Raw genomic sequence first — 13645 nt, 5'->3', positions numbered from 1 at the left:
CTTTTTTTAGGTTAAGTTAAATATAGACAGATTCAAGTAGGTTAGTTAGATAAAAGTGCACCCATTAGAATGACGGTAGTGATAACTACTTTTTTTTATTTATATTTTTTTTTTTTTTTTTGCTGACAACTTTTCATGAAGTCAGTCACTGATGCAACTGCACTTTACAAGCTATTCCTGAAACTCATTAAAAAGTAATAACTACAACAAGCTTTGTACTGAAGAAGAGGATATGTCGGTCCCGAAATATATATACGTTAAAAACAAAAAAGAAATGTAGTTTTGAGCAAGCTGCTCTTTGTCTATTAACTACGGCAAGTTACGTTCTGAAAAAGGAAAAAGTCAGTTCATTGCTTGGAAAAATTCAAACTTTGCGGTCTAATTTTATATTTAAAAAAAAATGAAGTATTAGGCAAGTATCTAATTATGATTGTTTTGCTCCTTTTATTTTAGGTTTGCGACATCGTCGTCGTCAACCAGAATTACACGGCTGAATCGAATGACTCAATTTCTTTACGACGCGGTGATCTGGTCGAAGTGATCGACTATGGACCAAATTCCGGCGATACTTTTGCGAAGTAAGTACCCCATAAAATTTGGAGCCACTACTAATACTCCTGTATCGAATCACAATTATTTTCATCCAAAATGTCCACATTTCAAACGTTTAAATATTTAAAGAAAAAATAAAAACACGTAACTGACTTTATTGCTTTGACCTGGGAGAAAGTTGCAGTCAGACACAACTTTTACCTCCTGGGTGATGTGCCAAATAATTCATTTGTCTACGATGATTGATATTCTTTATGACGCTTGTTAACAAGGACGTTAAATTTATGTTCTTTCTTGGAAATATTTTTAATATTTTCTTGACTTTTTGGCTCTAAATATGATCGTGGTGAGGTGAATTTGGTGATCTTTCTGCCACATGCATACAAATTTTCACTACATATCATCAATCATGACCATGCACTAAAAAGACTAATTCTTTCGTTTTCTCCCATAACCGTCCAGACGACCAAAATTAGATCCTGAATTGGACGTCGGGCAAACAACAGATCTATTGGAAAATCCGGCCGCCAAACACAAAATTGCTGTAAAACCGCGAAAAAATTACATAAGCAGCCATCAACGAAGTGTCAGCCCCCAGCCTCCGCAAACGAGACCCGAGCCAAAACCTGGCGACAGGTGAGTAAATAGACATAAAACAGCGGAAAAGCCGACGTTAAATAAATGATGAGTAATACATAGTAGACAGGAAAATAGCAAAAGAACATTTGGTCTAAAGATATTTTTAGATTTCATCTGATTCTGCCTTCCTTCATATTTCATCTATGTTTAGAAGTTAAATTCCCGTCCAATTGCAAGATACTCATCTGATTTTCTCGTGAATGAAAATTGCGGAAATTTCCTGTCTATCCTACGAAAAAATAACTCAAAAACATTTCAGCAAAATAGATAACAAACGTTGAACGGAGAGCCTCCGACGGAAATCCATTTTCAGATCGATCTTTATTGTGGATATCTCGGCCAAATTGAATTCTTTCAAATTATCACATCTGAAAACATTTTCACTTTCTATTTTTATTGCCTAATTGAATCTAGCTATGCAGATAGTTTGAAATCAATGTGCCACGCTCGGAAATACCGAGAATTCTTCCATTGAAAATTGATTTTATTAGGCGCCAGGAAGACATGATTTATAATTAAGAATTCTATTTATATCTTGGATGGAGCAGAAGAACAATATCTGATTTGAATTAGATGAAAATTTGTTAACACAGTTCATTGTCGCTATATTCGCAGGTGAAGTGATATTTATAATTGCAGGAATTGTACGAAACGTAAGGGATTTTGAATTCATTTCATTTTGAATTTTTGGATAAACCTGACACCGTGAGCAAATAAAGCCTTTGACCATTATTTTTTTTAAGCTTCGGTTAAAACTACGGAAAAGATCACAGACCGACGGACTTATCCGTGGAACTAGAAATGGAATGAAGTGAGGACTGGCGGGGGGACTTCCTCCAGACTTTTGTTTAACACATTATCTGTGTGTTCATCTGAGGATAAAAAACCTCAAAGCCTTTCCAAACATGAAGTGACATTTTTCAAAAGATTTAATTGAATTCCCTTTGATTTGTATCCCGTTGAACCACCTTTCATGGCTACTGAATGGTACTAGAAAGTATACTTGCAACTATGTAAATATGACTTACATATTGAATACGAACTGCAGCATTTGTGGACATACTTAGATGACATGGTGTTGTATGCTAACTTGATTACCATTAATTCGTATGGAAATCCGCTTAGATGAGCGTCGGACAAGTCTTCCGCAAAGGTCGTTACAACCGACTGCTGGACATAAGTTTTGATGGCTCCCAAATCCAATCTATTCTATAAGTACTGTTATGACTTAAGTGATTTTTGCGTTCGTTAAAAGCCATCAGAGTGGTCGAAGGCCCAGAGGCGCGAGCTGTCCCATAAAAAGGTAGCAAAATTGATTATGAAGGACTGCCCACAAGTACTGACGCTCCACTGAAGTGTCCTGTCGACACGTGTTTCTATGCTGCTCTGCTAGCCAAGCTTAGGAATATAGGGATCCTTTTGAACACTTCAGTCTCTCACATCCCATTAAACAAATTTCTTCGTATCCTTTTAACCGATCCGTAGGACCGCAACGAAATTTGAAATGCAAACAAGGAGAATATCAGGTGAAGTTAAAACTGAAAAATAAAAGAAAACGGCTCGAAAGCTCGTCCCAGGACGGATCACATCTTCAATAAATTCTCCCAGCCTCAAATGGTCAAGAGCGGCGGTCTACGGGGTTCCCACCTTTCCTTGGCAGGCTCAGGCTATTAAACTGGAGGATTCTCCTTATTTAGTGCAAAGCATACGAAAGTAGGAGAGGGAAAGAAAGAGTCAAATAAATGAAATATATAGAATATACTTATATTTGCCTTTTTGTTTGAAAACAAACATGGCTTACAGCATGGTGGAATGGATCTATGAAGCGGATAAGAAAAACGCTTAAAAATCCAATAATCCTCCTCCAGATCTCCAAGGAACAGCTTTCACCAAAGTAAACAAATTGGGAAACCGGAAGCTGGACGCTTCAGGTATGAAAGGGTTTTGTGTATTTATTATATAAAGACATTTGAGTGTGCATTTGCCCCATTAGTAGGTAGCGCATAATATATGCATATATAATGTGGGAGTATCCACTTTCGGGTGATATTGATATTCAAAGCCTTGAATTTGTAAAGAAACGACGACTTTGATCTATTATAACTTTGTTAGTAATAGTTCGATTTCCACTAAACTTGGTACGGTTATGTTCTACGTCATAGCCTACACTACTGCTATTTCGTGGTGCTAGGATGAACGTAAGGGGGTTCTGTAGCAAGTTACCGAAAATTATAGAAATATACTATTATTAACTTTATTTCAAGGGATATCGGTATGGAAGGTATTTCGGAGCCTAGCCACGATATAGTGGCAGCCTCTTGATTTTTTTCAGATTTTCCAGTTCGGCAGTTTCTAAGGATGCCCCCTTTAAATAGATGATCACTTTCGACCCCCTGAACTCCCCGCTTTTCCAACAAATATCAAAACTAAGACCCGCTTCGGAAAGTACTAACCGAGACATTTCATTTGATACCCCACATGACTATATTTGGTGAAAAAAAAATTACACCCCTCTTTTTACATGTATGGGGACCTCCCCTTAAATTGGACATTACACGATGTAACTCATTGTGTGCGTGAGCGTTCTCAGTTCCCACCATTCCACCAAATTTGGTGTCAATCTCTATAACCGTCTCCGAGAAAAATGCGTGTGACGGACAGACATCAGATCATTTAATGATGCTTCATCTCCAGGATCTCTGCTGACTGCGGTTATTGCGGCATCCATTTCCCTTTTATAGGTGTTGCGGAGAGCTGTTGTGAATGGCTTCAGTGTTAACTCTCACCTGATTGTCAGAGGGGATTCTGGGTGGTGTTGTTATTCCAGCTCGGAGCACCATGCCAACGAGATAGTGATCTGAGTCCATATTGGCCCCCCTATACGTTCTGACATTCATCAAGGCTAGGAGATGGCGGTGTTCAATCAACAAATAGTCAATTTGGTTAAAAGTGGTCCCGTTTGGAGAGCCCCACGTTTTTTTGTGGAGCGCTTTCCGCGCAAACCAAGTGCTTCCAAGTGCTGACACTGCCAATTGAATAATCCGCAGTCCGTTATCATTCGTATTTTGATGTAAGCTATGGGAGCCAACGTATCGCCTGAACACGGGCTCCGTCCCTATTTGGCTGCTAAAATCCCCAAGTATGATTTTAACATCATATCTTGGACAGGCTTGGAGGGTTCGTTCTACTTCCTCGTAGAATGTAGTCTCCTCAATAGGGACGTGAAGGTTAATAAGGCTTATATTTCTAAATTTGCCTCGCAAACGCAGAGTGCATAGCCTTTCGCTTATATTTTCTAAACCGATAACAGCAAGTTTCATTTTTTGGCTGACTAAGAAACCTACTCCGAGCATATGATTTACTGGATGGCCCCTGTAATATATGGTGTAGTGACTCTTCTCTAAGAAATCGGTCCCAGTCCAACGGATCTCTAGTAACGCTGTTACATCATCCCTATATTGGTACAGGATATCGACTAGCTGCTTGGCAGGTCCATCTCTATAGAGGGAGCGCACATTCCATGAGAATTCCGTTTTTGTTACCGGGTTCATCATTGTAAAATCCATCCAGTCCGAGGCTCTTATTGAGGCTTCGTAACAAGTTGTTTTCCGTGAAGGGTTGTCAGCCCTACCCAACCCCTCACCTGGAGGACCAGTTGGTCCAATTTGTTTCGTTTTTAGGCGCGGGAGACTCGCCTTCATCCTACTTCGTCTGCAGCTTTTCGTTAAGAAAGAGCTCCCAGTGGTCACCACATGGAGGTGGAGATAGGGTTTGGTAGTAGAGCTGTTGGTGTTGGTTCAGCAGGCGTTTCCCAGGTTTTATGTTCCACCGTGGGTACCAATCCACGTTTCGCCCTGGGACCTATACTAGCCTTTGACCACCTGCTGATTCAAAGCAAGTTGGAAAGACAGAGATCATTGGTAAGCCATCTGATCTGATTATCTATTCTCCACCACCAATTGACGAAGCCGAGTAGCCCACCACTCGCGGTATTCACTGAACCCTTGAATCTCTCATTATATAACTCTTGATTCTACCTAACATACTATATGCTAAACACTCTCATTGGGCATAACATTCTTAAGCTCTGATTCCAAGTTTCAGCTATATTTTTCTATAAAATTAAAATTGTCAATGCGAATAGGATACTCTTTTTGTAAGCCTTCTTTTGATTTCGACTATCAATTTATTTTCCAATTATTGCCTTAAGTGTATAAACTATTAACTTGTTGAAACTTGTAGTCATTTAATGCCACATTTGGTCCGACTAGTGTGTTGGAATAGCTTTCTGTAATTAGAAATTGAAATCGACTCACTATCTGCTTTTTGTTTTCAAAGGAGTTGAAAATACTAAAAAGATTTGTGAAAGCTCCACAAAGTGTTATATCATGAAACGGGGTCAATTCACTCTAGCTTGGTCGCCTTTTTAAGGTTTAATGTTAAATAAAACCTTATTAAAATCAGTTTACTGATTGCCTTCTGTTCGTCTGTCTGTCTGTCACAACTATTGATAGAAACTTGGTAGAAAGGTTTGAAATCAAAAAGATCTCGATCAGTATTTTCCAACGCTGGCCTCATTTTTCACATTCGATTTAAGGGAGGGGAAGGCGGGGACCGGAACTTAATAATTTGTTTGAAGGACCCTTGTCAGAAACTACTCAACCAAAAAATCTGAAAAAGTCACGAAAATGTCACTATCTACCCTTCGAAATACCCTCCATAACGATATCTGTTTGAATAAAATAAATAATATTGTCAAGACATGTTACACTGTGTCCCAAAAAGAAAATCCACCGGATGTCACCTACCAAAACGTAGTCAGGTAATACTTCACGAGAAAGGCACAAACACTAAGGACCTCTACTATCTGCAATTGTTCCATCTTCATCAGATATTTCCTTGGGAGGCGGATAAGAGCACCATAAACTCCACTCATGAAAACAAGGTCAGACGGGACGGGCAAGGGCACTAAAAGTTCAGCTTCCCTTCAATATCGCTTCCGTCATCAGGCATCGCTTTACAAGGTGTGTACGAGCACATGAAACTCTACTCCAATTATGAAATTACCCCCTTTTCCAGTATGCACGCTTCTTTCGAGTGTAGAATTTCTGGGGTTAGTGGCGGGGAGCACCACTCTTTTCCTTTCCTCTCGCAAATGGTAGAAAGTCCTTTGAGGATCCTCAGGCAAATGCACACGCTACACAAGAAAGACTGTTATCATCTCTCATACGAAGTAAATAGTTCATGTAACCGCCGGCTGACCTAATGAAAGGATAATTTATTCCACCATGTTTACACATCAAGCAGAACTATCATACATATTTTAGATCAGTGCGTTTGTTCAACTTTCATCACCTTTGCCAGGCCAGCTAACATAGCGGAATTCTCCACAAAATCGTTAATCCTGTATTCGGCTTCGTACAACCGCTTCATCTTCTCTGCACAAATGTTGATCAGTATCAATATAGCCATATGAGATACCAAATCAGAGGTCTTGCCCAATATTTTTTATTTCGATAGTGAAGGAATAGAATGGGAGGTGTAACAGTGCACATTTAAATCAAAGGAACACGGCGGTGCCGATATATGATGTTTAAGCCTCAAAGTACCAGCCAGATCTACTGCTCGGCGCATTTAACGCTTGTCCGAAAGAGGGCATTTCCCTGCTCGTTGGAAAGGTGACCCCGAGTTGCCATCTTCATACCGCCCACTATGTATGCTTTACACTGCTGGAAAAGTGTTCGAAAAGCTCATCAGCTGAAGCGATACGCGCTGCCGGAAGTTTATCTCCCCGGCAGTTTAGTTTTAGAGCAAGGAGATCCACAGTTGATGCTACCATGCAAGTCGTCGACGCCGTTCGACGAGCGGAGGCACATAGCCGCCGAACTCGACGGGTGAGGCTCCTCGTAACACTTGACGTCAGAAACGCCTTTAATTCCGTAAGATAGAAAGACATTCTAGGCACACTAGACAATACTTTCAACGTGCCGAACTATTTCTTACGGATATTGAGGGACTATCTGGGGAACCTCTCCCTGCTCTATGAAACACTAGAGGATCAAAGGAGGATGGAGGTCACGTCGGGGGTAGCACAGGGATCCATCCTAGGGCCGGACCTCTGAATCGCTACCTATAAAAATCTACTTAAACTCGAGATGTCTGAATAGTCGCGCAGATGCAGATGATGTCGCAGCGCTTGTTGCTGGACGCAATGTCGAACAGGCACAAAGCAGACACGGCATATTGATGCGATGGGTGAGCGGATGGATGACTACTCATGGTTTCAACCTTGCAGAGGAAAAAACAAGTAGAAATCCTTACTAAAAAGAGAATTCCGACCCTGCGTTCGGCGAGTCGATAATCGAGTCAAAACCAGCAGTAAAGTACCTAGGGTCGACTCTTGACTCAAAGATGAGCTTTTTTGAGCAAATCAATGCAGCAGCGAACAAGGCTGCGGCTGAAGTTTCGGCGTTAAGTAGACTAATGGCAAACATTGGAGGTGAACGTCTAGCAGGCGACGTCTCCTAATGAGTTCAACGCAGTCTGGCCTGCTCTACGGCGCAGAGGTATGGGCTGACGCTCTTAACAAGGAGGCAACGCACTCTAGACGAGTGGCAGTTCTCGTGGCAAAATAAGGCAGATGGACTGCGCAGCTCATCGGCAACTTAGGTGCGGGACCGGGACAAATATGAACGATTGTCAGGACACCTAATTTCATTCAGCAGGTTCAGTACTTTTTTAGGCTCTACCGAGATCAAACCGCAAAATATCGTGAGCTGTTGCTGTGAGCGAGAAAACTATGCGTCAATTCTTTAAGAAGGCCTTCCCTACAGGTCCGACCCGGTAAAAGCTGCTTTTCTGTTACTTAAGATACAATGCTTCCGAGTGACTCGGGTTTCTTTCTGACGTTAGGAGCTTTCGTGTAGACTCGAAAATTACTCGCAGGAATGGCAACTGGATCATCCACGACTGTGAAAATGCCCCTATTGATGCAAGGATGAAATTTTTCTGGCGAATGTTCACGTGGTAGGGTGCCCCCTGAGGCTGATGTCACCCCCTGAATTTTTTTAAATGTTGACACCTTAGAAAACCCGACAACTTTTTCCTTTCCTGAACAGATTTCAACTTGGCTACCTAGTTGATCTTATTTTATTCTTTTTTTCGAAATAAGCAGAAATGCTAAATGCTCACTGCATACACTCAAAAACAATGTATCTTTGAATGCGAATGCATCGCAATAACTCATGAAAATCAGACACTGTTGAAAGTGCAATGGACCGCGACGACATTCATATTTTGCATGTGCACCAATTATTAAAACGTGAATAATATCTCGGTGGACCTAGTCGCGAGCTGATCACCTAGATAATCCCAAAATAATCCACATCCACAAGTACTAAAAGTGAATAATTGCCTTGCAATTTGGAAGATGCACTTGATTTCTCACAAAGAACATCGAAAGGATTCATCAATTCTGAAAGCCAACAACAATTATTGTATCTCATTTGAATTTGCTGCTTCATAATTCCTGGCAAATCACAAGAGCGGAAGATACGGTTCATGGAATTTATTAAAGGACCATTTCAGTGGAATTCGTTGTGCAAATAAGATAAATTGCAGACACCGAATTTACAAGGGTAGTCGTAAGATATTCATATTTCAAATGTGATTGATTAATGGCGATGCGTTCGTAGTATCTTGTTGGCAAACAGAAATAGAATGTCATCCTGACAGAAATATTCTTCTGAAGAAAGGAATAAAAACAAAGCCGACAAGGTGTTTTCAGGAATTAATAAGTCACCACTGGATTAAACGGAAAATAAATACTTTCATGGTATGGTATGCACGTCTTACATCTTGAATGAAACGTGGGGGCTTTTGTTTGATATGTCGGACATTGTACTCCTATAGCTACTGTTTCTATTCTAATTCTCCGGGGCAAAACACAACTTTCTATCAAATCACTTATAATTCACCCTTCGTAAGGCATATGAATGAATAGGCTTTGTGATGAGAATCATCCCTACTAACCCGAACAAAGTGATACCAGTTTGTCTACAACTGTGCAGATGGTTTGTGGCGGGGAAAAAAGAAGGTCCCTCATCTTCGGCCCCGATTGAAACTTATTTTGGTAAAGTGGAATTTCCAACCCATTCTCCAGAGGAAGAGGAGATGGGGAGGACATTAAAAAGGAAGAAACATGCCCCTCTGTAATCTAATTCAGAAATTGTGGCATTCACCCCCTTTAAAACCTGATGACACCTCAAAACAGAGCTAATTTGATGTCATAAAGGTGGGGTTTAATTTCGAACCTCACCGGAGGGGGAAACGAAGGTATTAACTGAAGCAGGAGGAGGAGGAGGCCTTTTCTGGTAAACAACAACTCTCTCTTTAAAAGGAATGGCAATTCGACAGGAGTATTTTGTTATCTAAAATTTGTTTTGTCAACCCACTCCAACAGGGATGACAGGTAGACCCTTTCTAAAAATCCGCAGCGATTGCCTGCTCTTAAAAGGTTTGGTGCCCCAAAACTGGGCTATTTTCTAATCATTAACAAAGTTATTGGGCAGGCAATTTTCGCAGCGATTTACCCACACCCGCACAGGTGGAAAAAGGGTGGAGTAGGCATTGGGTGGCCCTCCTCTCTACCCATCTTGCTAATCGCGGCAATAATTGCCTTATAAATAAACTTAGTACTAATGCAAAAATAGCCACTTTTTGGAACGCCGTAACTTTTTAAAAGAGGCGGTTGCTGCAATTCTTTAAAGGGCTAGAGAGAAGCGACCTTCCTCTCTCTTCAACATGCCTTGTCCTATGCCCTTCTTGGAGTTGGCGAATTAAACTTTACCACGATTATATCAAAACCACCAATAACTGTGTAAGGGGGATTGATCGCCTCGACTTTTCAATGAGGTAGGCGGGTTAGAAAACATACCGCCCCCCCCCTCCCTTCTTTCTTTTCCGAAGATTGGTTTCACAATTAAACCCTACGATCGTGACGTCCAAATAATGCCATTTTGTGACGCCACAACTTTTTAGGTGAAGGTGAGGGGGCGGTCATCGCAGTTCTTCAGCGAGTTTAGTGAGGGAGATCCACTTCTTTCTAGATACCCTCCCCATATCCTTGCCTTCTAGGGGAAGAGCGGGAAATTCAAACTTTACCATGATGATACCAAAAACACCCAACTTTGAGCGGTTGAATAGGAGTACCTCCCTTCCACCTCCTCAACCTCTCCACCACCTCTCAGGATGAAGTACTTGGGCTATAATAAAGAAATGCGATCCCCGATTTGAAAAGCGTACCGTATGTTGCCCACAACTTGGCACTACTTGAAATGCGGACCTTAGCCATAACATTTTGAAATTTTGACAAGATGACCCTCCGAAAATATCCAACCCATTTCAAAAGACTTTCCCGGTTACCGTAGCATCGAATACCCTTGGTGATCTTCATAATCTAAGTCGCATCATATACTCATTTGGATCAAGTGATATTCAGAGCTTTCTCGGAGCCCGGAATAAAGACGGAAGAGTCGCTCAGGATTTGTATTCCGAGATCTCTGACGAATTCAAGGAATCTTGCAGACTAATGGAACCGCAATATGAGCATTCAAAAGCCAAACCAACCGTATATGTATAGCTGCATTCGAATTCAAATTTTGGCAACTCGTTCTTCGATACCCTTGATTACTGATGACTAGCGAAAACCGAAGGAAACATAGATCATTGTTAAGTTTAGCGCAGTTGGACATGATGCTGGCCAATGAAAGTACTATGAATTCATACTGAAAAGGGTCTGATTCTGTTGTGGGACTGCCATTTGTTAGCTCTATACGGAGGATAAAGAATTACCTTGGGGGAGCGAGAGAGAGCCCATAGGAAATCAACAAGACCAAAAATAGGGTGAGGGTGTTAAGTTGGCTACAGAAACTTTAGTAGAGGATTAATCAGATACCTGCTTAAATGTAGCTATCTGAAAAGCAAAAGATTCAAGGTGATACACATTGCCCAGCAGAAAAGTTTTGTTCTGGTGGATTAGTGGACTGCCTAATTTTCGATTTGACTGCTACCCAACAAGTGCCTGAAAGACAATAGGAAAGAAGAAGGAAGGAGTAACCTTATAAAGGAGCGCACAGAAACCTCGACTTACTTGTTTGGGAAACTGAGGAGATAATAGTACTAGCCTCAGTAGTGGCCTAAGCACGGACGCGGAGCTATATGGAACACACATTATAGAGGAGATCTTCCCAACTTTATAAGAATAGCAAAAAATTCTTTTGGCACCTAAAGCTAATAGACTTTCAAACGATCCATCACCTTATTGTATCGTTCATATTTGAAGCACAATGGAAAGGTTGAGAAATGAGGAGGGACTGCTCCGGGTAGCCGGCAGCCTGAATGGTTTTCAAATTGGAACTCTGATTTTTGTGAAATGATCTCACTATTGAAAACGCCGAATGGAGCCCGAGGATGTTCAAAAATGGACGATTGATATTTCCAGTTGACTTGTTACTTGTGTATTTGATAGATGGGGAATTCCAGCGCTCTGTACTGTGGGCAACATATACAATACAATTTTAAGCAGCTTCTGCAGTATAATAATCGTTGGCGCGAAAATCCAGTTTGATCATTGCCTTGAAGTGTGTCTGAGCACTTCATTCAAAACTGTAACGGTTCACTCCAGGATTACAGTCTCCTGTAGAAGGTAATGTGGTGACACTATCACGGTCACACCCGCCCGTGATAATTACCCTGCTTTGACTCAGATACTAATTCACAGCTAAGTCGACTGGTATCCGCCCACTGCCACCAGTGCGATTTTAACCGTGACCTTCCGTACAACAGCCTAGTGCTCTAACCACTGAGCTACCCGGACACTGCAGTATACTCATTACAAAACATTCAGGGGCAGTATGGCCCAAGCGGGGATTATGACGAATGCAGAAGATATGCGGTAGAGTTTGAGGTTGCTTAGAGCTGAGGAAAGGAGGAAAGAAGGAAATTATTCTCATTGAGCCCGGAATTTTTGCGAGAGCCTGAAATAGGAACACACTACGGAATAGCTTAAAGCTAAAAGGCCTGCATCATTTTCACACGGGCCTAAATTTTTTCCTTGCAACGAAGTTGATTGTATAAAAGAGAGAGTTATAGATAGCTCTGTATAGCATATTTCCTACCGTGTCCAAAAGCCAAATTGAGCGTTATGATCACAGGTGTCCTCGTCGCTTATTGGGCTTTGGTAATGAAAGTAGCTTTTCGGTTCAAATTTCTGGCTTAGGGCTACTTTAAGGTTTGCTCTGTGGTTCTGGTTTTGTGCCGAAGTCCAGTCCTCCTCTAGTTTGCTGTCTTCTTTTAAGAAATCATACAGTACGCAACTCCACGATCTCCTCGTTCTACCAATAATTGAACCACGTATTGGTGAGGCAGGACCAAGGATCAAATGCGGCTCAACAGGTTGTTGTGGGCGGGTCGCATTATCGAAAAGTCTATAAGGGTTATATCTATGGTCGAAAAAAAGAGATGATTGGTAAGAACTAAGCCTATTCTTACCTTGCATCGACAAACCGACGCTTGCCGTTTGCTTGCCTCTGTACGCCTTCCTATATCCTATAAATCATTTTTTGCGCTGATGCAACGACTGTTCGTGGGAGTGATCGATTCATTTGGAACACCTTCATCTCCACACTGCTTGTAGCATTAGATCTAACAGTAACAAAATAATAAAAATAATGACAACAAGAGAAGTTGGGCTGGGTTAAGAAAGAGTCCTATGATTGTTTTAGTGTAACTATACTATGCTGAACAATCCTTTAACCGACAAGAATTTTAAGGTGTTTCCTATTTCCTGGAGTTTAAGCCTAGCATCTGGTATTAAGTTCTCCCTAGGTGAGCTAACTTACTTTGTACTTGTGGCAAATATATATTGGAGTGTTTCTCCAGGTGATAGGTTAACCTACAGTGACCCATCAGTATTCCTGGTATGTTCCTAAGGCTCCTCTTGGTGAGGTCAAGCAATTCCGCGAGAGCTTTGATTCATATCTTTCCTTGAACTGGTCCGGCATCAAGTTCATGCGGACTTAGGACCCCACAATTCTCAAAAAACGTATCATATCATATTTTTCATCTTAAGGAATTAAAGGCGTTTCTGATATCAAGCGCTACAATAAGCACTATCCGTCGAGATCGGCACCTTTGTGCCTTGGCACGATGAACCGCACCAACTGCCTTCACAACCACATCCACTGTGAATCTCTGAACTCGAACTGCCTTGGGGATAAGTCCTTGATGGCACGGATGGTTCCAGCAAGCTTAGTTATGACGAGATTTTCGATCACTTTCCGGTCGTGTCAAGCATACACAGCGGTCGGTATGCAGGTTAACTTTAGCAGTTTATGTACTTCTGTTGGGATACCATCAATCCTTGGCACCTTTTTTTCATAGTGAGAACAGCTTC

At 41.4% G+C, this 13645-nt stretch overlaps 1 protein-coding gene across 1 annotated transcript in view; it reads left to right on the top strand.

Annotated features, from left to right (window-relative positions):
* The window catches only part of LOC119653142 (obscurin), a 172164-nt gene that overhangs the window by 33467 nt on the left and 125052 nt on the right, over positions 1 to 13645 (top strand). The window contains 2 exon segments of the mRNA XM_038057679.1: positions 454 to 578; positions 1015 to 1188. Of these exon segments, the coding sequence (XP_037913607.1) occupies positions 454 to 578; positions 1015 to 1188 (299 nt within the window).

Source organism: Hermetia illucens, chromosome 1 (genome assembly GCF_905115235.1).
Source record: "Hermetia illucens chromosome 1, iHerIll2.2.curated.20191125, whole genome shotgun sequence".
In the NCBI taxonomy this organism is placed as follows: Eukaryota; Metazoa; Arthropoda; class Insecta; order Diptera; family Stratiomyidae; genus Hermetia; species Hermetia illucens.
The sequence above is the reverse complement of the archived record's forward strand: the minus strand, read 5'-3'. Positions and strand labels throughout refer to the sequence as shown.